Here is a 25587-nt window from a genome sequence, read left to right as displayed (position 1 = left end):
CATGAGAACCAAGGCTTTTCTAAAATCTCTTTTGGAAGACAAGACAGCTTTCCGGGAAGCAAAAGAATGGACTTTATTTTCCAGGAACTGGCCAATTTGGAGGTTGATGCCGATTGCCATGGTGATGCGTAAAGGTCAGAGGTGAGGAGACGTATCGTAAAGCATGTCTGAACATCCCAATGAAGATGCAGAGAAATGTGATAACGGACTACTTACCCACTAGATTACTTGAGACAATTGTCACCTTGAGCAGTAATAAGACATAAAATTAAAAAGTATGCACACTACTGCAAACATGCACGTAGAGGCCTTTCACCAACCAAATGAATGGCAGTCAGCAGGGCTTAGGAATGTTGAGCAACATGTTAACACACTCCTCTCCCTTCCCCGTTTTCTCACTTGTGACTGGGCTCAGTGTTTGTGCGTGGCCTCTACCATTAGGCTACTGATACTCAAGTGCGTGTCTTTTTGGTTAAACTACATGAATCCCATGATCCCATTATGTGCAAAGACTTTAGTCTCAAGTGTTCTCATGTGGGATTATGGTCAACTCCAGCAAACGTTAGACATGATGCTGTAAAAGAAATCCACAACACACGCCCTGATTATTCATTCAGTTCAAGAGTTAAATATTTCTGCCTCTGCCAATTTCTTTCTCATCATCCATTACCATTAGAGACATTTTTAAATGAACAGAGTGGCTTGTCAGCTTCAACTCAAACAAACCATTTCCTTTAAACGAAAAAAGGTTTTGCGAGTGTCAAAAGCAGCATTAGAATGAAACGCTTTTAGTATTTGGCAAGTTTATATTGATGTCTATTGCGTCTGCTCATTGTAGCCATTTTAACATTTCAGGCTGAGACAACACAGAAGAACTTGACTATATTTAAAGTAGTGCTTCTAAACTTAGGTCACCTTGACGGTGGGTTGAGTCAGTCAGCCACTGCGTCATGACAACAGTCTTGGTGTCAATCACACGCAGTGGTGTGCAGGCCGTGTGACAGGACAGGCTGAGGGCTGCAGAGCACAAAGGAGAGTGTGTGCTCTCCTTTACCCCGCCACCTGAAGGTAGATCAATAGAGTCCTCTTTATCCAGTGTCCATAACAGTGGCTCCCTGAGGGGAGATGACTGCAAACGGGTGTGAGCGAGAACGGGGCAGAGATCCTCTGTGATTCTGTTCTGTACACATTTCTCTCAGCTGCTGGATGTAAAAAAATTAGCAAATGTTGGCTATTAGCATGCGCCATAACAACTTTATAAGGTGGCAAGATTGTAGCAGTGTCTGTCAGCTTGGGCTGATGATTTGCTGCCTCTTGTTAGCCAAAACTCTGCTAATGCAGGTAGCTTTGCACAGTCATCTGCTGTAGTGTAACAGACCACAAAGAGACATTTCATCTGGTATGGGTATGAAATAGTGACAACCCTGCTGTAATATGGCCTGTTTATAGGCTGGCAGACAGAGAGAAAAGAAAGGGGCACTGCCACAGAGCTACGGTCATAAATGGATTCAAATGCACTGATGCAGCTACAGAGAATCGCATTACAGGTTGGCAGGAGTCCATTGTTTTTACTAAAGGGAGGGTAGAATGGTGCATGTTTAACATTTGTGTGAGTCCGAGAAGTATGGAGAAATCAGCAGACAGAGATGGAGGCATGAGGTGGTGTGGCCAGAAGGGCAGCCAAGACATTTCAGTTCTTGTAAATCACTGGAGACATTTATTACTTATTGGCTGGCCCTCCGTTCAAAGCCAGTGGTAGTCCAGGATCACTTCTACAAAAGGAAACATGGGTTTAGCCAACCCCAGGTGAGAAAAAGCTGGGACATTTTTAAGAAACAATATCTCTCGAGATATGGAACTCTTTATGACCAGCTCAGGTAAGCATCTACAATATGAGCCCAGCTGGTACTTTCTACTGGTCAGTACCTTTTCTAAGCACTTTTTTTCCCCAGATGAATATCTTATCGAATGTAATTTTACCCATAATGCTTTGCTATTAACTGCTCAGGCTGTGGAGGAATTTGGACACAATAGCTGCAAGTTAAGTAGGATTCAAGAGTTTGAGTATTAATTAAGATAAAGACACCTTAACAAAGAGCCGGACGTAGGAAGTAAGAAATCCTGATTGACATTCGTAAAAGAACAAAAAAAAAAAAATCCAGCTTGGAACACAACCTTGGTCAGCAGTGTCTTTACTGTACACCATTTCCACCAGCTTGACAGACTGAAGCTAGCCGAGAGGCAAGCGTTGAAAACAGACGCCTCGGCTAAAGCATACTGAAAGCAGAGACGACATTGACAGTCAAGATAAGTGATAAACAGTTATGACGTGCATGTGCACTGGTACATGTGAGGTGGCTTTTTTTAATTTATTGCTAGTCTTTATTAGAACCTTCATGGTTCTAATTAGAATAGATGTAGTAGATACTCATTTATCCTAAAGAAAAAAAAAAAGAAAAAAAAAAAAAAAGAGAACCTGAGTAAACCCCAGGGCCATGTTGAAAGAACTCAATGAGAGATTGCATTAAGATTGCTAAGCTATTTGCACAGCTCCGACACTGGTCACCAAATGTTAAAATAGTAGACTTGTTCCCTCAAAAGCAAGAGGACAGAAAGAGATTATATTTTTCTAGTCTATGTTCACAGTAACAGGTTTAAAAACCTCCAGGAACACACCTACATCAGCCAGCCGTTTCTCCTTTGTTTGGTCAACAAGCATTAGAAGCCGACTCTTCAGCAGCTGAAATGTCAAATCAACAGCCGCTGGTACAAATTGGTGATTGACTAAAAAGGCTTCTGCCTGAACGTCCCGTCTGTAGCTAAAGGAAAACTAACTGTTTCCATAACAGGGTTGCTAACAGGGACCATTGATCCAAGGCCAAACACACAGCAGAAGAGAGGCGCATAAGAAACGGACAGGTGAGCAGACAAAACTAGGATACAGGAGATCATGTGGAATATGGACACTTTTAAGCAAACACGCTTTGTGTCACAGAAGCAGAGATAAATGTTCCGTTTTCTAAATACATGGTGATTAATTTTCACTTAAAAACAGCAAGCTCACCGTTTCAAACCAGACCTACGCAGACTACTCACGCACAAAACACTGAATATTATCTACAAACAATCTCCAAAATATGGGCATGGCATGCAGTCTCAGTGTTTGTGATGAAAGCCCTTTCCCATCACATCACTGCCTGTTTTAGCCAAAAACAGAGCACAGTTTCCTTCATTTCACCTCAACTTTTTCAGACAGTAAACAACCTTACAGAGTCCAAGACTCTACTTTGTGTACATGTGCGACAGTGAGATTTCCTGCAAAAAGGTCGTTGCAGGAAATGCACGCATGGTGTTTATATGTGGTTTGAAACCGGACTAGTTCAAACCCAGAAATAGAGATGCATGCCACAATACGTAGTGATGTCACCACGAGGTCTGCAGTCAAAGGTCATTTTTGCCAACTCTGAAGAGAGTTCATTTCAACTGTGCAACTATGAAAAAAACCAGTAAGAGTGTTACCCTGAATAATTTCTCCAATTATTCCTGTATTCTTTGTCTTGAAAATGAATTACGACCATCGCTGCAAATTAATAATTGAAAGTCTGTCATTTGGGTCCTATAGTTAATGTGCAAATGTTTTAAAACAAAAAGGGAGCTCCCTCCCTCTCGTGTGCACCCATTAGTGCATTTCCATGACACTGAAGCAATTTGTGGCTTCATAAATCTATACAGGGCATCAAAGCCTCCAAGCCGTCGTTTTGGTTTTTATGCTACGTGACTGCCGTCCAGAAAACAAGCCACACTTGAACGATTATTGCTGAAGGTTTATTGTTTCTCCGATCTTCATTTGTTTTTCGTGCAATGCACAAGAGACACGGATGTTTTAGCAGAACCAAACACTACTACGCCAATACTGCTCAATATCATGATTGTCCCCTTGTGTCAAAACCCAGCAGCCAGAAAACACAAGACTTATTGTTTCAGCTGTACATACCAACATTCTAGGCTACAAATGTACCGTGTTATATACCGTATTTGAGGCCAACTTTCTGTTTGGTCTCTGCCTTCAACAAATTACTTCCACCTAGCCGTCAGCGTTGTCAGAACGGCTGCAACTCATTTTCCAACCTTTCAGAATAAACCGGGGTTTTTTTATTCAGCTTTTTATTTCCAACCAACTTTGTTCCTCCTTAAGTTATTTTTTTCGACCTCATTTCCTTTCCTTCTTCACTGGGAGCAGTGAAGCCGCCCAGTGGAGGCGGGTGTAAACAAACAGAGAAGGGAATTCAGCCTAAGCACACGGTTCAGCCCTCTTCGCTGACCGGCTGCTTGCGTCATCCATCTGCAAACCGCAAATGTGCTTCACACACACACACACACACACACACACACACACACACACACACACACGGTCAATATTAATCCATCTAGCTGACTATGTAATGTTATCTAGCCATGCAAGTTGTACATAATTATGTAATGGTATTCAACACCATAATGTTTTTAATAAATAGGTCGATGTAAAATGACCAATATAAAAGTAAACTATGAAAGTTCAATTTATTTTATCCGTTTTCAGATAAAAAAAAATAAATAAGACTACTGCAATTCAACATAGTCTTCAAGCTACAACAGCAAAAATCTTTAGTTGTCGTTCAATTCCTACACTTTACATATGTCACGGAGAACAAGATTTGTCAAGCACAAACCTATAAACAGCCCCAGATGGAGTGCCAAGTGATCAACTGCACAGTAACAGAATGCAAAAGGTCCTCTATTAAGGCCTCTCGAGTGAGGCTTTCAGAAATATGCACCACGGTCCAGTTTGCCTCTCACTGACGTCAAAGCCCTATTAAGGCCAAATCAGCCCAGCAGCACTGCCTCTCGCCCCCCTTTATTTTGAGGAAATCACCCAGCTTTTCTTTCCAAAATATCTGCACTGTTGATTCTTGGCCAGCTTGTGAGAGCGTGTAGATCTAGATGCGTGTGTATGCGTGTAGCTTTGGGTGATGACATCACTAGGGGTGCAGAGGGGAAGGAAGTTGGAAGGGGAGAATGTTTGGAGACAGACAAGACAGAGCCATATCTTGTTAATTACCGGGCAAAACATTCCTGCCTCGGAGAAAGGTTAAATGCTGGCTTGGCTCAGTTTTACTACAGTCTCCATTTCTCTGTCAAGCGTATATAGGCGCTACTTGTATGTATTATTGTAACCTCAATTTAATGTCACAACACCAGCACCATCCCCATAAACACTCGGACAATCAGCAGCCTGTGAAGATGTTACATTTACATTGTTCCTGGGGTCAGATTCAGCAGGAAATGGACTGCAATGCTATCAGCAAAGCACAAGGTAGATTGCTCTAAAAGGCAAAAAAAAAAAAAAAAAAAAAAAAAAAAAAAAAAAAAAAAAAAAAAACTGAAACAAGTTTCTCACAATTAGAGGTGACCGATTAAAGGAAAGGCCTTGGAAAAAATTACTCACAACTTCATCCTCTTCAGGAAAACTATAGGCACCGTGGTGGGTGTGTATCAACCTCATTCACAACAGTAAGGGCCCACTTACACAATACTATTAGGCTCCAGTTCAACTCCTGTGAACACAAATTGTGGCTTTCGACCCAAAAAAAACAAAAAAAAAAAAGCTGGTTTGACTTTGACCTATAATATGATAGATTGGCTGGTCACATACATACCAGAAGCTATCCTTTCAGCTTATTAAGTTTGGAAATAAAATTGCAATGCAAAAGACAACTTTATTTTTTACCGCGTGTGCTAGCTAGCCAGCTCACTAGCTAGCGAAGCAGTGCTAGCTCACAAGATAGCTTGGTAGTTTCTGGTACTGGAGCTGTGAGACTCTTGGTGCCATTGTGACAGCAAGACACAATTACAGGATATTGGTACTAAACTACAGCCACTTGAGGTCACCGCCTAACAATAAATGGAGAAATGGGGTCACTCATGGATGTGTTAAGAGTACTGGATACAGCGTTGGAGGCAGGGCCCTCGTTAATTCCTATAAAAGTTGCTCAGTGGCATATGAAGCCAAAATGGCTCGACTGACGACTATTAAATTAAAATGACCTTTCGAACTGCTTCCGCATCCCTGGGCCCGCAGAGCAGACGCCCTGGAGTTTCCTTTAACCCCACCTCTGCTCACTCACATGAACTGTGGTTCCTTATGCCTTGGGAAATGATTGATGATTATCTTGATTTTTCAACTCTTGGGACCTAGAGACTTAAATAAGGCTAACGTCGTACAGGGAAGTTGATTTAGCTCAGATGTCTCTTAACCAATGCAAGTCTATGGAAAGAAAGTGGTTTTGGACCCAATATGCGTCACGTGACGGACCCGGAAGTTGTGATTCTATGAATTGGTTACTAAGAAGAATTTGCCTGAGTGTACTGAGCAGAGCAAAAGTGTTTTTTTATTGCTTAAGAATTCAGCCATTTCTCTGCAAAGTCAGAAGGCGTCATTTTCCCTTTCAAAAGTGGCACAGTATTGCTTTAACCAAAAAAATTAATTCAGCAATCACGCTTCGTCAATTTTAACCGTCACCAATGAGTGGATAGAGCCTTTCATGTTGTATTGAGTGAATAGTTATTTTAGGGTTAACAACATTAGCACATTGATAGTTAATTTGTAATGATAAATAAATGTTTTAAATTGACGTTTTTTGAGTGAGCTACGCCAAAAAGCGTCAACATCGCCGTTCGTCCATCTCACTAAACACTTAAAGACGGTTGTTGTCCGTTTGTTCTCCAATCTGTATTCAGCCGCTGCTGCCTTCCAGTCTGTCAGTTATCCCACATGAACTTTGCTGCGTCTTGCTTGTTAATGAGCCTTTTTGAGTTACAAACGGAGAGTCAAACCCTTCAGTGTGACAGTGCTTCAAAAACAAAACATAACTCGCATTAGTCGGTTGGTCTTTTGATGGCCTTGGCAGAACAAAAGAATTAACAGATGCTGGTGATGATCACTGATCCAGGCAGATGGGGGGGAAAGATATATAGTGTATGATCCTCAAAGCCCAGCAACCATTGTGAGATTTGGTGAAGGGATTCAACTCAACTCTCACTCTTGAATTTGTCTTTTTTTCTGCAACATCCTTGTTCCTCATTTAGCGTACAAACGGATTTCAAGATGAGAGGAAAAGCCAACTATTGGGGCAGGAAAAGGGTGTTACTTTTGTGTGTTGGTCTCCATACAGTATTGACTAGTTCCTCTTTAACACATTGCATTAAAAAAAAAAAAAAAGCACCGTACACACCAGAAAAGGTTTCAGTACACCTCCCCTCCCTCACCCCCGGTGAATTCTGGGATTTTAGCACAGGGCTTTTAAAAAGGTTTGTCCCCAAGAGAGAAGGAAGTGGGATGAAAGTGATTCATGCGCGAACAAAAAAACCTTCCAAGCATGTACACCGAGAAAAGGAATGTGTGTGGGAAGTGATCAGCAGTGTTTGAGTACCAAACAGACAGAAGGCAACAAGCAAGAGAGTAAAAAAATAAATGCACTGGTTGATCAATATGGGATAAATCACATCGGTGAAAAAAAAAAAATAAAGGCTCAGAATCTTAATCACTAGACTTCAATCATCACGAACAGGAACTGACAGGTGCCAAGCGATGTGAAGTCCAACCTATAATACATATTACGCTGCAGCTATGTTCAATCAATGTTAAAAGTGCAGCGCACATTGAATAAAGATTTGCAGACAGTCCATGTTGGTTTGTGTATATGAGCTGAATCTGGTTAAGATCCTGCACCAGCATTCTTCTTGTGGAAATGTTTCCATAGTAATGGCAACAGCAGTTCTACAGTAGACGAAAAACAGAAATAGCGTCATGTAAAAAGTAAATTAAACCGAGAAAACATCTCAGTGACAATATGTGGTTTCTGGAATTTCTGAGGGGCTGTGAGGAGCAGCCGGACTTTAACTGAGCCGGCTGCTTGTTAAGACCTCTTTAGGTCTATTTAAAGAGCCGGCACATCTGCCCCCTGTTTGCCTTTCCAGGGCTGTAAAACCTGGAAAGTGAAAGGACGGTGAGCCGTGATGAAAGAGGGGAGGCGGTCTTTATGAGATACACACAAAGATCGTTTGTGCCACAGACTTCAAATGAACAGAATGGGAATTGTACATACACAAATCAACCTTCTCAAGTGCTATATGTTATGCTTTCCTCTAGCTGGGTGCACTTAAGATGGCTGTCGAGAAACATTACTGTTATGGAGAATCTGTGAAACTGAAGCACACGGAGTAAAGCATCTTAAAGCCGTATTATGCAATTTTTGCATGTCATTGGCTCCAAATAGCATCCGTTTGAAATCTGAGGACTTTGATACCTAGAAAACACAAGCCGACTGCAACACAGCACACTTGTGTTCGCCAACCAAACTGGTGCTTGATTTTTCATATCGAAATAATAAAGCGGAAAAATTAAACCTAAAGATTCACAGGATATGGAAACCTACATGTTACTTTTCAAGAGTCAGATGAAATATTTATTTTTTTTTATCTTATTTTGATGCCTCACATTTTTCCACCCGTGGTTGTTGATGATCACACAAGTTCATATGGTCATGTCTACAATATTTAAATAAATAAAGCATTACTCTTTACTGGTCTCAACATGTTATATATTGCTGCATACTGTATGAAAGTTAAAATTGTCCATGCGTGTCAATCTTGGCATGTACAAGTTGAATATTCTCCGTTTCTGGTCTGGGGGCAGCATGTTTTGTTTTCAAATGGACAGGCAGGAACTAATAAACCCATCACATATGACAAGAATCCCTTGCGACAAATTAAATTATTGTTGCCTCATATCACACTTTAATGTGTTCACGCACCAACTTTTAATACTTTTGCATCAAATCCCAAAGTCCCAACTCAAATGCTCAGTAATATGTCTAGTAGTCTGGCTTCCACCTTCCAGAGGTCAATGAATGTGTGAGACTCAGGCCAGAGTGGCAGTCGGAGAGGAATCATAAGGCTGCACTCACAAGACTCGACCGACTCAAAGGATGGACTAAAGTTAGAGTAAAAATGAGCATTAGGAGATGCGATGTTTCATTTAACCCTGAAAACAAAACAAAAAGCATGCCAAAATTTGAAGTCACTTGGGCCAAACCTGACTGACAAAACTATAAATAAATCATTTTACTCCATCTATATTTCTGTAAAACCCTTCTAACATGTAGGCTAATAGGGGATTAATATAATGGAACTCTGGGGGGGAATGGGGGTCCGTGTGGGTCAGCTGGCTACAACTATGTCATGTGCTAACTGTTTCTCAGTCGGGGGATTTTAACATTACAACAACACATCACTGGTCTGTAGCCTCTTTGCACACACGCCCGCCAGTCAATACATCTTAGGCATTTTCATTCCCTAATCTTTTAAATCACACTACAAATCAGCCATTGTCAGGGCTGACTCAGGACACTAAAATAGGGTGTTGCACACAAACTGCCGGTGGCGGCCGAGACTCACTGAACGCCAGCCTTCACTGTGAAGCCATTAAGCTAAGACGTGAAGTTTATTAGCGTAATTTCAACCAGCACTCGGCGAGCTGATGGTCTGTTTCTTCATCACAATTCCTTCACGTGGCGGTGACGGAGGAAACATTGACCTTACATCTTTCCCCAGGCTTTTAGAGCGCCGCTGACTCTTGAAGACCCCGTTCCTTCCAAGAACTCACCCTACTGGGAACTGAGACAAACTGGCTCATTTTCCAGCTGACACCAGCGCAGTTCTGAATCTGTGCCATTGCCCCAGAATGGCCGTCGTGGGAGTTATTCAGTGTTCGTGTGTTAGATAGTTATACCTGGGGAAAGAAAATGCACTCGAGCTGTTACCTTCAGCAAACACAGGACACACTATCACATGTCAAACTTGTCACCGCAATCACTTGAAGGTCATGAAGTCTTTCATGTCAAAGACAGATGAAAGCTAAGAAACACCCGAGTGACTAAGATGTTTTTGTGATGGAATGCTATTCATTAATGATAAAAAAACAAATACATCTAGCGTAAATAAAAGGGTTTCAGAGGTCAGAATATGAGGTCTACCAGCAGAAATATTTCAAATTAAAATAGCCTTGTTGAAATGTCTTAAAAGATGTGTGTGGCTTGTTGGCCTGTCGTTCTCCCGACTTAAATACAGTGGGGTGGAAAATATATTTCCTTGTTTCTCAGTAGGAGTCTTGTCAAATAGGTCAACATCAACTGGATGGATGAGCTTAACATTTGGTGCAGACATTCATGGTGCTCTTATGACACCTTCCTCTAGCGCCTCCACAAGGTTGTTGCCCCATCAACATCAGCTGTACGTTGTGTTAAATGCTAGAAAATGTCAGCATACTCACAAGCCGATCTAAGTTGTACATGGTAAACAATATATCTGGCAAACATTAGCATGTTGGCATTAAAAATAACATTGGGCCACCTGAAAGCATCAGATTAGTTTTGTTTACCTGGAACAGCACAGCCCATTGACCCTCCTTATTGCATCTACGCTGAAACAGAAGGAAGCGCTTGGTGCTAAAGCTTCAGGGAAGGTAAGACTCCATCATCTGCCTCATTATTTGACAGTTATCCCAGAGATGGTCTTACACTATAATCCACTCCGCTATGGGGGTAATGGTAGAGATGGATGGCACTAGTTACCATAGCAACGATAACGAAGTCTGTCAGCATATAGCTATCTATAGCCAGTCCTAGTGTGTGTGGGCTGAGCGGATAGTTCTTCCAAAGATGCACTGCACCTGTGTGTGGGCTGAAGGCACAGCATGATGACCAGTGTATTATTATCCTGAGCGTAAAAGAATCTGCCAGTAAGCAAACACAGTGGAAGCAAAGCTTTCCAAACTCGCAGCAAGTACAAAGCGGCTTGTATTATAAATGCTACATGTTAAATAGCACACATGTAAGCACAGCTAAGGACTTGAGCCTGACCTGCTTCACTTTAGCAGTCCAAATGATTAAAAGGAGCTTTGTAAAACAAACAAAAACCTAAACATGTACAGTGCATCCGGAAAGTACTGACAGCGCATCACTTTTTATGTTACAGCCTTATTCCAAAATAGTCAATTATATTTTTTTTCCTCAAATTCTACACAAAATACCCCATAATGAAAATATGAAAGAAAGTTTTGAATTTTTTGCAAATCTATTGAAAATAAAAACGAACAACTATTCACAGCCTTTGCCATGACACTCAACATTGGCGAAGGTTTATCTTCCAACAGGACGACCCTAAGCACACAGCCAAGATAACAAAGGAGTGGCTTCGGGACAACTCTGAATGTGCTTGAGTGGCCCAGCCAGAGCCCAGACTTCAACCCGATTGAACATCTCTGGAGAGATCTGAAAATGGCACCGACGCTCCCCATCGACCTGATGGAGCTTGAGCGGTCCTGCAAAGAAGAATGGGAGTAACTGCCCATAAATAGGTGTGCCAAGCTTGTAGCATCATACCCAGAAAGACTCGAGGCTGCAATTGCTGCCAAAGGTGCTTCAACAAAGTATTGAGCAAAGGCTGTGAATACTTATGTACGTGTGATTTTTTTTTTTTTGTTTTTAAAAAAGTGAAGCGCTGTGAATACTTTCCGGATACACTGTACATTTACTCTTTTTAAAGCTGTTGGGATTACAGTAGTGACCTGTAACATAATTTTAATGCATCTGTCAAGACACAGCCTCAATAATAAAGAGCTGCTCAGAAACCACTGGCTGCACCTCTCTCTCTACCTCTCTCCACCTCTCTCTCCCTCTTTTCATGCATTTTACAGCCAGTAACCTCGCATGGAAGCATCTGCTGATCCTCTAGCCATCTCCATCTGTCTGCCTTCATCCTGGCTTGGTAAAATCTTTCCTTCATCTCTCTACAGACTAATTGAGGGGGAAAAAAAAGCAGGATAAGAAGTGTGAAAGCGGCACATTCTTACTGCTCCGTCTCCTCTTGCATCATCAGAGTCTCTCCGCGGAGTTAAAGCAGGGACTAGCAGCTACTGCACAAGTACAGGTTGTAAAAATACATCAGCTCTGTGCCTGTGAACACGTACACAAACAAATACACTACGGCGGGCTAGAAAGGACCACCAGAACACTAAATTACATTTGATCAGATGACAACTCACTCTTCATAGCCTCCAGTAGTAAGAGCTAGTCGGAAATAAAAAGGCAAACTGTTAATACAACCAAAGCCCGAATCAGTGTCAGAGCACACACACACACTACATGGCTGGCCGCTGATCGTATAGCCAAATAAACAATTCAAAGCCATTTTCAAGCTCAAGTGATAGCATTATCGATGTGAAATTTGCTACAGTAACGGAGATATTACAAGCCTTAAATCACATTTATGCACCACAACGTTTTTATGTGGACCTTGTGATAATGTTTCTCCTAAGCCTCTTTTAAAAAAAAAAAAAAAAAAAAAAAAAAGAGGGTCCCATTCAGGACTGGATAGAGGACTACAGTCCAATAGGAAGTAGTTGATATCAAATGCCAGTGTTTGGTCATTTCTGGACGTTGAAGCAACAGAAAGTCCACTTGCAGAAGAAAAACATTACATTTAATTCATGGCATCTGCTTTGCTCAACCGAAGCCTGAAATCTCCTCTGATAAACAAAGAAATGTGCTCGAGTCCACTTGTAGGTGCTTGGCTGAGTGCAGCAAACGAATGTTTGTAATGTCAAGCGCTGTGAAGAGGCTGCGAAGCTTCATCTCTCACATTATTTTTTATTCCAATATCAGCATCCGGAGATACAGTACAAGCACATGAACCGGCAGTAGCAACAGTGAGCATCCGTGACGATGTCCACATTGGACAAAAGAAAACAAGTGGCTTTGGTCTGAAGAACCAGCCTCTATTTTCAGCCTCACATTACAGATTTAGCAGCCGCTTTCAGACTGATGGTAGAAAACGCCTCTTATCCCTCCTGTGATTTGCTGGTGCAGCGGAGAGATGGTGGAAGAACATCCACTTTCTCCACGGTGACACGAGGCAGTTTCATGCTATAATTTACTTTGAAAAAAGTTGCCATTACCCATATTGGAACAGTCGCCGCAATAATTACAATTGTCTGCAGCAAGGAGATGTGTTCATGCGTTTCAGGCAGGAATAAATAATTTGTAACTTGGATCAACGTGCCACAGTAGTCAGAGGACTGTGTACCAATTGGCTACGGGTATTCTCTAGCTGCGCTGCCGCAGAAGCAAAAGCGGCCGGCGCAGCTTTCCTTGGACATTCCATGGCAGCTTGCTGCAGGCCGCACTTCGCAGCAGCTCCAGTGTGTTTTCACCGTTAGTCCCCTTCAGTAGGCTAGGAAACAGTGTTGCACTTCACCAGCACACCAAGCTTGGCCTCATCCAAGCATCTCAGGACTGGAGTGGTAGATCGAGGGAAGCACAACATCTTACAGGACAAAGACGATGATGTGGGCATATGCACATTACTATTAATAAATTAACACACGCACACTTCTTCTCAAAAGTGTGGGTGTGTACGAGAGAGAGAAACAAATACGCTCCACGGAGAAATGTGTCAGAATGGCGCAACGATCTCATGTAGCTCTTCTGAAACAGCCGTCCTTGTGATGCGCACGCACACACACACACACACACACACACACACACACACACACACACACACAGGAAATGACAACGGGCCCCATCCGTGGATAATGGTCCATCACAACCCATGATGGTTTCCTCTAGAAGAGTAAATGGGATGTTGATTGAATCACAGCACTGTCATGTAGACCAGATGGGAAAAAGAAAAAACCCTTTGCGCCTTACCATGACACCAAAGAAACAAACAGTGTCCGACAGGCTCCCCATTTCCTAAACAAACCCTGGAGTGGAAGGGAGGGGTCTAACCACTAAGAGAGAAAACTATTCTGAATGAATGGGTAGCTGGGAGTGTGAAAAATAATATGGATGTCGTGTTACTAGCTTGGCTATTAGAGATCTTATGTCATATTTAGACTGGGTTGGTGTGCTATGGAGGGCAGCAAGATGGTATAATAAGCAGGGAGCCAAGAGAACATCTAGAGATTGGATCTCCCCGTGTTGGCAAACATCCACCTAATTGACCATAAGCTCCGCCCTCCCTCTGTGAACGGGAGGAGAGAATTTCACTACACGGTCAACAAAGTCTCACTTAACAACTTTTTATTACATTTAATTGCATCACGCTTTCTAAATGAGGAACCACCGGCCTTCTGTTATTACCTTGCCTTAAAGAAACAGTTCGATTTGTCTGGAACGAAGCGTCGCTGAGTCAAAGCACATTTGTTCTCAGCAGCCTGTGGATGCATGAAATGAACTGCTGGCGTCACGGACACATGCTCCGGGAAAGAACAAAGGCAACCAATCTTGTTAAAGAGCCTTATTGAAATGGAAAAAAAAAGGGGGGGGGGGGGGGGGGGGTCAATCGCCAAAAAGTTATTTTTCTCCAACATGAATGAAGTAACAAGGGGAGAAAGACTACTGCCAACACTGACGAAATCTTCTATTGCCCGTTGTGAAAACGTGGCTTAAATAAACAGTTCATCCACTTATTACGCCATGCCTCAAGCCATGGAAGATAGTGATGCGTGAAATGGTTCAAATTGTCACCGTCATGCTTGAGGGCTAAGATGATGTCTCTACAACATGGACACGTCTGTACATGTGAGGCACATAATCCTTCGTGGGTGAAAGCACAATATGAGAGTGTGACAAGGCAGCTCCAATCCTATTACGGTACTTGGTGGGCCCACTACTATACAGTACCAGCACATCTGGTGCCAGTTACACTTCTGTGTACCAGCTGCTTTCAGACCAATGGTTGTGCGTGTTTTGACCTTTGGAGATGCAGGTGTGCATCTTTGAAGCACACGGTGCGAGCCCAAATGAGGCTTTAGTGATGGGTGTGAACTCCATGTTTTAGGCGAATATTAGATGTTCTGTCCCTTTAATGAATTCTGGCAAGGCCATTACTTTTAGAGGCGCTTATGCTTTGCGAAATGCCGCAGCGTGAGCCAGCAACCCAGGTGACTATCCATCCTCTTAGCCCGTCAACAGCACCAAAACAAGCAACTTCCCTTTGCAAAAGCCACTTCAGGATCTCAAAGGTGATTATACCCGCATGCTACTTCACTGGTCTGAATAGACAGCATGGTGGTCAAAATGATGACACCTTTTGGGGTTACTGTGAATATATGACACTGGCAGATATCATTCACAATCAGATGCTGCCATAATCCACCAGTTATTGCCAGAGTTAACACCCCATCAAAAAGCCATTTGGCCAACGGGTACGACCGTCTATTGACCACATCAAATTCGAAACACATGTTCAGTTAATTAAGCTTTCAACGGGACCACTGTCGATCTGTGCGGATCCCCCCTCACGGTTCGGCACGCATGTGAACCGCGGATTCATTTAACGTTAACCAAAATACAGTTTTGCTGATAATATTCAGTAAAATATGCAACCAGGACATAAATATTTTTGATTTTCTAGTCGCTGACCTCTGATAATGTTACACTGTAAACAACCAATCTGTGTTTAAACCGAGTGATCTAGTAAAGTTAGTAGCAGCCAATGAACACTCACATGATGATGTGTTCAGTGAAAATGAGTATTGGGGAAGGCAACTTAAAAAGCAATCTCGTAAAACGTAGTGTTGGTGATAAACTTGAATAAATAGTTTCACAACAAATAGATATTAGAGATGAATTATGAGCTGTTCACACTAGCTCTAAGCAGCTTATATTACATCAATAAGACTACTCATGACAAGATTTGTTCTATAAAATACAATCTTATTTCTTTATCATTTTAATTCCCTTTTTTCATAAAAACACTATAAAAAAGTGAAAAGGATAACGTTTAGAATTTATGATGTTAACACCGACTTCAGAGCAATTTCAATTGTTTTTGGTACAGTCGCAAAAATGTTTTAATTACATTTTTTTTTTTTTAAGTCTGGAGCTTTGTAGACCAGCTGCTATAACCAAACAAACAGGATCTGTATCTGCCAATATGGATCATCAATTAGTATCTGCGGCAAAAAACACGATCACAGATGTGTAAAAGTTATATTTACTCCCCATTTTCTTTTGTGCTGATCTGATCCGCGACACAAATATCACCGGGACATTTATGATCCGTTGCACCACTAGTGAATATGGCAGGAGTACCGCAGGAGTCGCACAGTGACTCAGGTCGGCCAGAGGTTGGGCGATGTCAGCATTTTTCCTCGGGAGCTTGGAAAAAAAGGGGCATGTCAGCCAAAGACAGAGGTGCAAGTGAGAGCTACTGCAGCAGAGAAAGACATAACGATGGACAGACAGTGAGAGAGGGAACACATCTATCCGTGTAATGGGCACGGTGGCTGATGAACGGCCCCGCTCACAGGAGCACAGAGCAGAGTTATCCCCGAGGGACTGAAGAGGGAAAATGATTATTTCTTGGCTAAGTGGTTCTGGTTAGAGTTACAGCTAAATCTCATCTGAGACGGAACTTTAAACCGATAAGCAAACACAGAGGCTATACTGGGACTGAACTCCTCCCAAGTTACAGACTTCATCCAGACCTGAGTTTCTTGATTCCGTTACACCGAGTCATCCTGGCCCTTCTTATGACACTTACCTTGATGAGCAGTGAGCTGACTTCTAGACCAGAGAATGCCTATTTTTATACATTTCAGAAGTTCCGACGACAATACATTCTTTTGGTAAAATGTGAACATCAATCATCGTAAAACCACAACTTGTGGTTTTTACTAGAACATGTTAGATTAAAGAGCTTTAGAGATGTTAATAGTTGGGATTTTTTTACCCTGGTACCAGACTTTGAGCTATTCATTTTTTGTTTGAAGTATAAATGAAGACAATGGAGGGAAAGAGGCAGCAGTGACATGCCAGGCACACACCCAGACAAGAGATGACTCAGAGAGAACAGGTCTCGCACTCTGGCATTGCTAAATGATTTCCTCAGTGTGTATGACGTTTGGTAAACTTGTAGAAACGCCTCATGGATAGCCGCTCCAACGTCTGCAGTAGTGAGACTGTGGTGACGCAACACAGCAGGCGGCAATCTCTTCCCAGACACAATAAAACAGACATGCATGTCCTCATGACTCCAAATCGAAAAGCAAACACACTAGTAGTGCATGACCCTGGGAAGCTAATTTCAAAAGAGAGAGATCGAGAGAGAGAGAGCTATATCTTCAAGAACTTCACGCATTAGCCCCACTCCTCCCCTCAAACCCTCAGCACCAAGTTTATCCTTACTCGCCATCCATCCTTCCTCTCCCTTTGGACAGACAGGAAACTTTAAGACAACTTTTAGGAGACAAGAGATTACACTTAAATATGTGCAGCCATGATAAGAAAAACATTTTTTTTATTATTAAATAAAACTACCCAGCAGCTCCTCCATGTCCCCCCCCCCCCACCCCCGCTGCTTCCTGGGATTGATCCAAAAAGGGCTTTATCCCTGCAAAAATACAAATGGAAGCAAAGTGCAGAGTCTGTGAGCAGTAATGAGCTCCATGTGACACTAATGCATCCATTCCCTTCTAAATGTTACAATACGAGTACCTCACTTATATTTCAAAAGGAGTATCCTGACCCATCCTTAGGAACCGTCACCACCGTGGCCTTCAAGCAATAACCAGTAAAACAAATCTAAACCAGCTGATAAAGAACCATAAACAACTTTACTAGTTCTTCAGCTTAATCATGAATTGGACGGACATATCACGCTTTAGGTTTGACCTGCATTGTGTAGGAAGCGTTGGTCTCTGTAGTCATTTACAGTACCAGGAAGTTACACACATACAGCAGGTGGTGATGGAAGAAGTCAAATGCTGCATTTACATTTTATTTTGGTGAACAGATAAAAATTGTGATTACAGATAGAGCCTTTTAAAAAAAAATAAATAAAAATAATAATGACACTCATGACAACCATCTGTTCACAAGTTCAACGGATGTGACGGGAACACTGCCGCTACTCCTCTGGGCTTAAATAAACGCACGGTGAAGGCTCAAGGTTGAGTTGCTCAATGGAAAAATGCAAACACCCACATCTCTCACACACACACACAAGACTTGTCTGTGCAGGGCTTCATGCACAGACAATTCTCCGCATGACACCCTATTACAAGATGGCGTTACCCTTTTAACCACAGGTTTCTGCACTAGTCAGTGTGGTGGAGCACCTTTCTTCACTGCTTATGGCAGTCACTAGCAGTGGCCAGAGGGGGGAAAACAAGTTATTGTTCTTTGAACATGCACTTGGCAAGAGTTTCATGTACACCAGCAGCCACTCTGTCACACAACACTGGGACGCATCTCATTCCACGTTGATCTCAACTCCTAGAATGTCTTCATATCCTGTGAATAATGAGCACACATCTGGTGTGAAGTGTGACAAGATGTGTAAGAGATTAGAAAGTCAATTGACGGCCTTCATCGCTCCCTTTCCCTCCTAAAAAACTACGTTTGAAGAGGAAAAATAATATTGTTAAGATTATTTGGCCAAGGCGCTCATTTAGGCTTTAAGATGTTTCTCCAGAGAAGCGCACAGATGCCGAGAGCTGAGCTGACAAGATGTCAGTGGAGACGATGCGCTGCAGCCACACCATTATTCCACCTGACTAGAAAGAAAAGCCAACAACAACAACAACCACCACAGCACAAGCCATGGAGGGGAGTAAGAAAACTATGACATAGGTGATAATTGGGAGGAACAAAAAGCTGCTGTAGTGCGGTTTAGCATGCTTGCCAGGACAAGAGAGCAATCATCTTCACCTTCTAATTTTAGACTCGAGTCTTGAGACCCAATAACGCTCAGGCTGAATGCAGACAATGGCCCCGTCTGTCCGACATCTATCCGTGCACACAGGTCGTGAAGAACACACCAGCATGCGCACAGACCACTGCTCTGCATTGTGTTGGTGCCATCATGTGCAACCAATAGGGCAGCATGGCTGCAATGCAATTAGTGAAACAGGGCTATTTGGTCTCCTATTGGAACTTCTACGGATAGTATATCATACAAACTATCACATCTACGGTACAAACATTTTATAAAAGTGACACGAGAGTCGCGTGTAGGAATATGCTTGTTTAGCATCTTTCTGAGAAATGCTTCAGATAAGTTGTTTTTGTGGTGCATGTGGTCCAACAAAAAGTAGTCATTTAGGGGTAGCGGAACGATTGAAAGGGCTCCACGGAGAAGCGTTACTCTTCGTAGCGACAGACGAAGAGGGAGACGGAGCGTGAGGGAAAAGTTAAGGCTCCGACAAAGTGCTTCAAATGTATCTGAAGTGTATCAAACGCATGTCTCACACGCAACATGCCTCGGACAGCGAACACAAACGGTTTAGCTTGTCAGGCGTCTCTTGGACAATAGCGAACCTCAGTCGTGGTAACAAATTACACACTCAAGAAACAGAAGAATGAAAGAAAATAAAAAATAAAAAATAAAAAAAACTCACCTCCTCGACTGTGAGAGGCATGCATATCCTGTACTCCTTCAGCAACATCTTCCCTCTCCGTCCGCGCGTCTCGTGAACTCGCAATGTGTCAAACCAGCCGAGGGGATGTGCGTAATGTCTGGAGACGTGTCAGCGCATGTGGAGACGATGGTCAGCCCGGGTTATAAAATGCACGTCCCGAGTTACGGCTGAGTTCTCTCATTGGAACCAGCGGACACTCTCACCGGCTGGGAACGATTAGGGCACTAATGAGCTGGGTTTGGGATCGTCCCCTCTCTGATCGCGATGATGAGTCAAGCTCAGCAAACAAAGTCGAACAGGACCGGAACATGTAGGATGAAGGGCTTCAAAATAAGAGTGTAAAACTTGTCACGTTAAAGAAAAAAAGAAAAAATACCCTGCAGATATCCCTGTCGTCTATTGTAGCACTCAACAGTCATAAAAACATATTTCAATGATTATCACCAAATGATAGCCTGTATCCAAGGTTGGATTACCAACTGAAGCTGGCACCCGCCTGGGGGCCTCAGATCCAGCGGCACACAACAGCTAGGCAATATGTCAGTGGTTTTATGGTAATAAATTAACCGTACATTTGTTAGGTAGCCTTGTGTCAAAATCTAGTTTTCGGGGGTTTATTATTGTTTTTTTTTTATTGTGCGCACACAATGTAAGATGTCCGATAATTAAGTTGTCTTCAGTCAAATTACCACAAACTAAAATTGAGTATTTTTATTCCATCACGTACGACAGGCATTGGACTTTCTTGTAATTTGAAGGCAACAGTACGGAGGGTAGGCTATGTGTGGGGCAGGTGGGGGCTCAACAGCAAATTGCGATGCATATTTGCTGCCCAGTAGGTCAACACAGCCATTGATGTGTCCTTGAGTTTTTTTAAATTAATTGTCAGTTTTGTTGATGAGACTGAAACAACAAATTAAAGCATTTCTATCAGAGACAAATATTCTCACCTTACAATTTTCCCCTATTATTTTTTTAAGAGTGAATAACAGACAAAATAACATTCCTTCCTTTTAATTTATGTATTTGCCGTAGGCTAATTGAGTAGCTCAATGGATTTCACAATTTCTAAATTACATCTTCTCAGGCGTGATAAATTAACCAAGCATGCAGAGATTTGCATCTCACCAGATGTATTCTGAAGTACTCTTTGCTGTTTGGTTTGAAATATGTCAAATAATATGCAGGTTTACGTTTACTGTCTACAGAGCATTTCCAGTATCTTAGTCCTTGTATGACTACTTTCTTCCTATCTATTTCTCTATCTATCTATCTATCTATCTATCTATCTATCCATCCATCCATCCATCCATCCATCCATCCATCCATTGTAGGCCTATTATTGACTGACATGTTCAGTCTTTTTACAATAACGAATGACTAATATTTTGAAAAATGTTTGACCGGATGTGACATTGCCTCATGCCAGGTAGCAACACACTGTCTTTTTTTTTGTTGTTTTTTCACTAACGTACCGTTACAAATACATGTCATATTCGCTGATAAAGGAAATATGTGCTTTTCAAAGCGGAGCTCCGTCCTGCGCAACAGATTCACATATCAAGGTTGATGTCTTCAAAGTTGTAAGGACGAAACAATTGAGTCCTTGAGTGGGAGGAAAGGAGAGGCTCTCTGCTTTATCCGGTTCCTCTTCTACTACTTAAAGCAGCTTGCAGAGGCATCGGAAAATGTAAGCGGTTAACAGTAGCCCCGGACCCCCTCTCTCCTGAAATCTATCGCTGAAATACGACGCGGTACTTGGTGGAAACATCGGTCTCGACTTAACCGCAGCGCAGGAAACATCAGCTCACTGCCGCGCACTCATCTTACATGTCTCACCCTTTCACACACACACATCGTTCTTATCAGGGCTACACAACAATCTAAAGTACGGGCAGTATAGGAGGGCGTTCACACGTGTAGTGTTTGATAGGCCTTACACTCTAGTCCTCCCACAGCTTTAAGACAATGCAGCATCCCTGCAATACACATGGCAAGAAAAAGAGTTTTGTTGTTGTTGTTTTATGGACAAACTGTGAAATGTTTTAACTTGGCAAATCAGTCACCTGACCTCAATCTATGCTGAAAATCAGAAAAGGCAAACAGCCGCTGAAACAAAAGCAAGATGAATATCCAGTACACACGCCTGGCAGAGCCCCGCCAAGCAGTCAGTTAGAGCTAGTTAGTGAGTATAGTTATAAATATTACCGCTCTGTAGTGTTTACTGCTTTCAGTCGTTCACCTCAAAGGTGACAAATGAAGATGGCGTCTGCTGAATTTTTTTGCAAATGTCCTTTAAATACTTGTCTGTTAGGTCAAATACGTACCTAAAAGGACGGCTGGGTGAAAAGTGATATAATCCTATCTGTGATGACATCCCTGAGAATTAGTCACACTTAGCTACTCCTTGTCTTGACAAAAGTAGAGAGAAAAAACTATGTAAACATATCAAGCAGTCCCTGTTAATGAAGGGAGAAGTGGCATTGCTGACCTCATTGACACCTGTGATTTACTTGGGTCTGTGCTCAGCAAAAGTCACGCTCATAATTCTGCATTGAAGATGCTGACAACCAGCATTTTGCACTGTCAGCACGCATTCAGCGTTTCCCCAAGAAATATATTCATGCAGGGTGGCAAGCCCTCTGAAACACCATTGGAATTTAAACTCTCCACTTAATCCCCAAACTGATGTGTGAGCAGCTCCTTAAAGCGGGGTCACCGACATGTTTTACTGAGACTCTGGGATGTATTTACGTGTAGACATAGTTTACAGAGTAAATAAATAAATAGATGCAACAGAAATAAGGCATCTCTCCAAATGTAACTAGTTGTTTATGTTTGTAATAGTGGTGATTCACAAGACTGAATGGCTGATAAATTTGATTAAATACATAATCTGCAAGTGTTATAAAGGAAGATTAGTTGTTCTGGGTGCGTCTCTAACGAAGATACAGTGAATTTCTTCAGGCAAACTGTTTTAAAGCCCTGATTGATTACTCTCATTAACTGCTCATCAGTCGTATATTGAGGTTTTCTGATTTGTATTCTTCTAACAATGTGTAGCAGCACATTAAATGGGCATTATGAATTAAATGAGTCATATTCACAATGAGATAATCTAAATGATATCCCATCGCCACAGTATATTGTAGATCTCAGGAAGCTATCAGAAATAATATCACTAAAGAGCCACATTTACCAGAAAATAAATGCTCCTTCAATTTAAATCTGCACTCATTTGGCATCAGAACAATTAGCACGGTATCAAAGAGAAATAATAAACCTGACAACTTGTAGAGCTATCTAGTTGCTATCGCTTGTTAGCATATGGGCTAACAGGTGCGATATACATTCATTGAGTTATCTTATCAGTTATAGATAGCTTACTATGCACATAGGCTAACATACAGATTAGACCACATCAAATGACTTTGTTGTACAGTAAAGGCTTTCTGTATGCACACTACATAAGTTCAATGACGTTTGTGTGGCCTTATAAAAGGCTGACATATGCTGCAGATTCTTAAAATAGCGAGTAAACATCTTCAAGAAAGGAACAAAAAGGGGGAAAACAGCCAAGAGGTCCTTGCACATCGGACTGTCTGTGTTTATATTTACATGAAACCCTGGAGCTCAGCTGAAGGGCCATGGGACAAGGACAGGCTTTCATGTGAGTGGTGTCGCAGAACCAGCTAGCCGTGACCTAATAACCTAACTATTTCAATAAGGTCTGCAATGATTAGAAAGGAGCTTAGAGCCTGATGTCATCTGAGCTGCTGTGTCGCGTCAATAATACCAAACAAATCTCTAAGCTCTGTAATAGCCAAATGCCCCAATTTTGCAAAGAAACACTGTATTTAAACAGGGGAGGTGTTGGGAATGATAGTCTGTCCACATCAACCGAGCTAACGGTAGCCAATCAAAGCTTACTCAGAATCTTTAATATGTGTATATATGTGGCACAGCCTGTTATTTATCAATGAGATAAGATCAAATAAGATAAGATAACCCTTTCTGATATTGAGGATAATATTGATGATCATGATTTGAGGTTTCAATCTGTCTCCTTCAGCTGAGCTCTTCCTGGTGTTTTTGCTGTCAGAAACATGTGCTCAAAGCACACAGATTATTTTTTTTATGCCTCTGCAATCAGAGTTCTTGTTCCCTCTCAGTGGATCATCATGTGCAGTTTGTTGGACTCGCGCTGTCTGTGCTGAGCCTGCACTGGGATCAAACTGATTTTGGCTCAGGTCTTAGGAGGCTTTCTCTGCCAAGCGCAGGAAAATCACTCACCCAAATCACTGAAGGTGGCATTGGAGCCTTTCAAAGCAGTGAACTGTGTGAGAACAGGAATGCAGTCATTAAAGGGACACCTACTGGTGGACTCCTGTCATTGGACTCAGTGTCCATTCATGTGATCATGTCCATTCACAAAGATCTTCATTCACCCTGACCATTTGATTGGAAAGGTGTTACACTTTTAAAATGTGTTTGTGTTATTATCTTCATCATTCTACTTATTTTGTTATTGTCATCATCCTCCTCCTTCATCATCATCACGATCATTATTGCCAACATGACTCTGACATTTGGATTTTGGATTCCATTGGAGTCATATGTATGAACTCAAAGCTCTCGGCTCAATTTGACAAGAAAAGCGAACAAGGGCCAAGTGAGTCTTGTTTGAAGGCCATCCACTACACGGTGTCTTCAATGGACTCCGAAGCTCATTCAGTGAGAGACTCAGGATGCCTCAGTGTTCTACTGAACGAATAAGAAGGTCCTTCGTTCCAGCAGCAGTCCGATTCTTTAATGAACACCTTTAGAGGTTTTTATCTTTCTCATGGCAATCATGTTTTATATGGCATTGTCTGGTGTTATTTATCCTTTGTAATGTGTTTTTGTCTGTTGTGTACTGTGGACTGTGTCGTCTGTATGAGTTTTTGGGTGGCAAAATTAGTTTCCCCACTGGGGATTAATAAAGTTTTCTAATCTAATCTAAAAGCATACACCCAATGACAAGGATGTCATTCTAATCACCTCTGTCATCAATAAGATTAAATTGAAATGTAAAAGTCTAAAAGTGACAGTATGGTTGTGTTTGTCCTTTTGTTGTTGTTCTACAGGCAGGAAACAGTCCTTCAGGACAGTCCCTCCACATGAAGTGAACTCCTGTAGGCCTACCACAGCTCCCTATGTCGATGATATAAAGAGCACACAATCTTTTTTGGGCCTTCTTGTGTATTTTTCTGTCACTTTTTAGACTTGCAGGCTGAAAAATTATGTCAAAGAGAATTGTGTGTCCCTCTTGAACAATAAAAAGGTACCCCTAGTTATTTCCAGCTAAATATAGACGCATTTAGTTTAGCACTGCATTTAAAAAAAAAAAGCCTTATTTTAAAATAGCAGTCTGCTCCAAATTAAAATTACTTCCTGAGTAGAAGGATTAAAGTAGCTCCTTGGAGAGGGGTGCCAATCGTTATTAAGTCCAGTTGTGACAATTTAGAGAGAATATTAAACTAGACTTAAACAAATTCAAACTGCACAGTGTCTTCAAGCTGCCAGTATCAAAATATGTGTCAGAATTAAAGGGTATTCATTACGTACATGTAATAGAATGTCATAACTGTGGTACAATCAGATTTAGTAACATGATAAAGTAATATAAATTGAAGATGTTTTGGTTCAATTGAATAGGCTACCAAAAAGGAACCTATATTGTTTCTATATTATTCCAATATTACTATTTAGTTCAGAAAATTATTGACCTATAGTTTATGTTTTCAAATATTATATTTACTCTTCATATATATTTACAGCTATCAAGGAACAACACTAATCCTTTGTTTTCCGTAGTTTTATTTGTGTAACTACATAGAGAAGTATTTTATGAAGAACATTTATTTATTAAATGATGCATCCTAAATAAACTGACCAGCAGAGTCGTGCGAAGAGGCCCTCGGTTTTAGCAGAAAGTTGGCTTTTATAACGCCTGCCTAAAATATTCTGGCGGAGTCCTCACTGGGTCCTTAAGGCGCCTCGGGCAGCCGTTTAATACTCTC

The 25587-nt window shown here is 41.7% G+C and overlaps 1 protein-coding gene across 2 annotated transcripts in view; it reads right to left on the bottom strand.

The window, feature by feature from the left end:
* Positions 1-19777, bottom strand: part of LOC116392737 (cytoplasmic phosphatidylinositol transfer protein 1) — a 56777-nt gene extending 37000 nt beyond the window's left edge. For both annotated transcript variants that reach the window (XM_031864446.1, XM_031864447.1), the window contains exon 1: positions 19505-19777. In XM_031864446.1, coding sequence (XP_031720306.1) covers positions 19505-19552 — 48 coding nt within the window. In that variant the 5' untranslated portion in view covers positions 19553-19777. The remainder of the gene's footprint in view (positions 1-19504) is intronic.
* Positions 19778-25587: the final 5810 nt, after the last annotated feature.

The sequence above is a fragment of the Anarrhichthys ocellatus genome, unplaced genomic scaffold (assembly GCF_004355925.1).
Source record: "Anarrhichthys ocellatus isolate YVR2014 unplaced genomic scaffold, GSC_Weel_1.0 scaffold31, whole genome shotgun sequence".
NCBI lineage: Eukaryota > Metazoa > Chordata > Actinopteri > Perciformes > Anarhichadidae > Anarrhichthys > Anarrhichthys ocellatus.
This window is presented reverse-complemented; position numbering and strand designations above follow the sequence as displayed.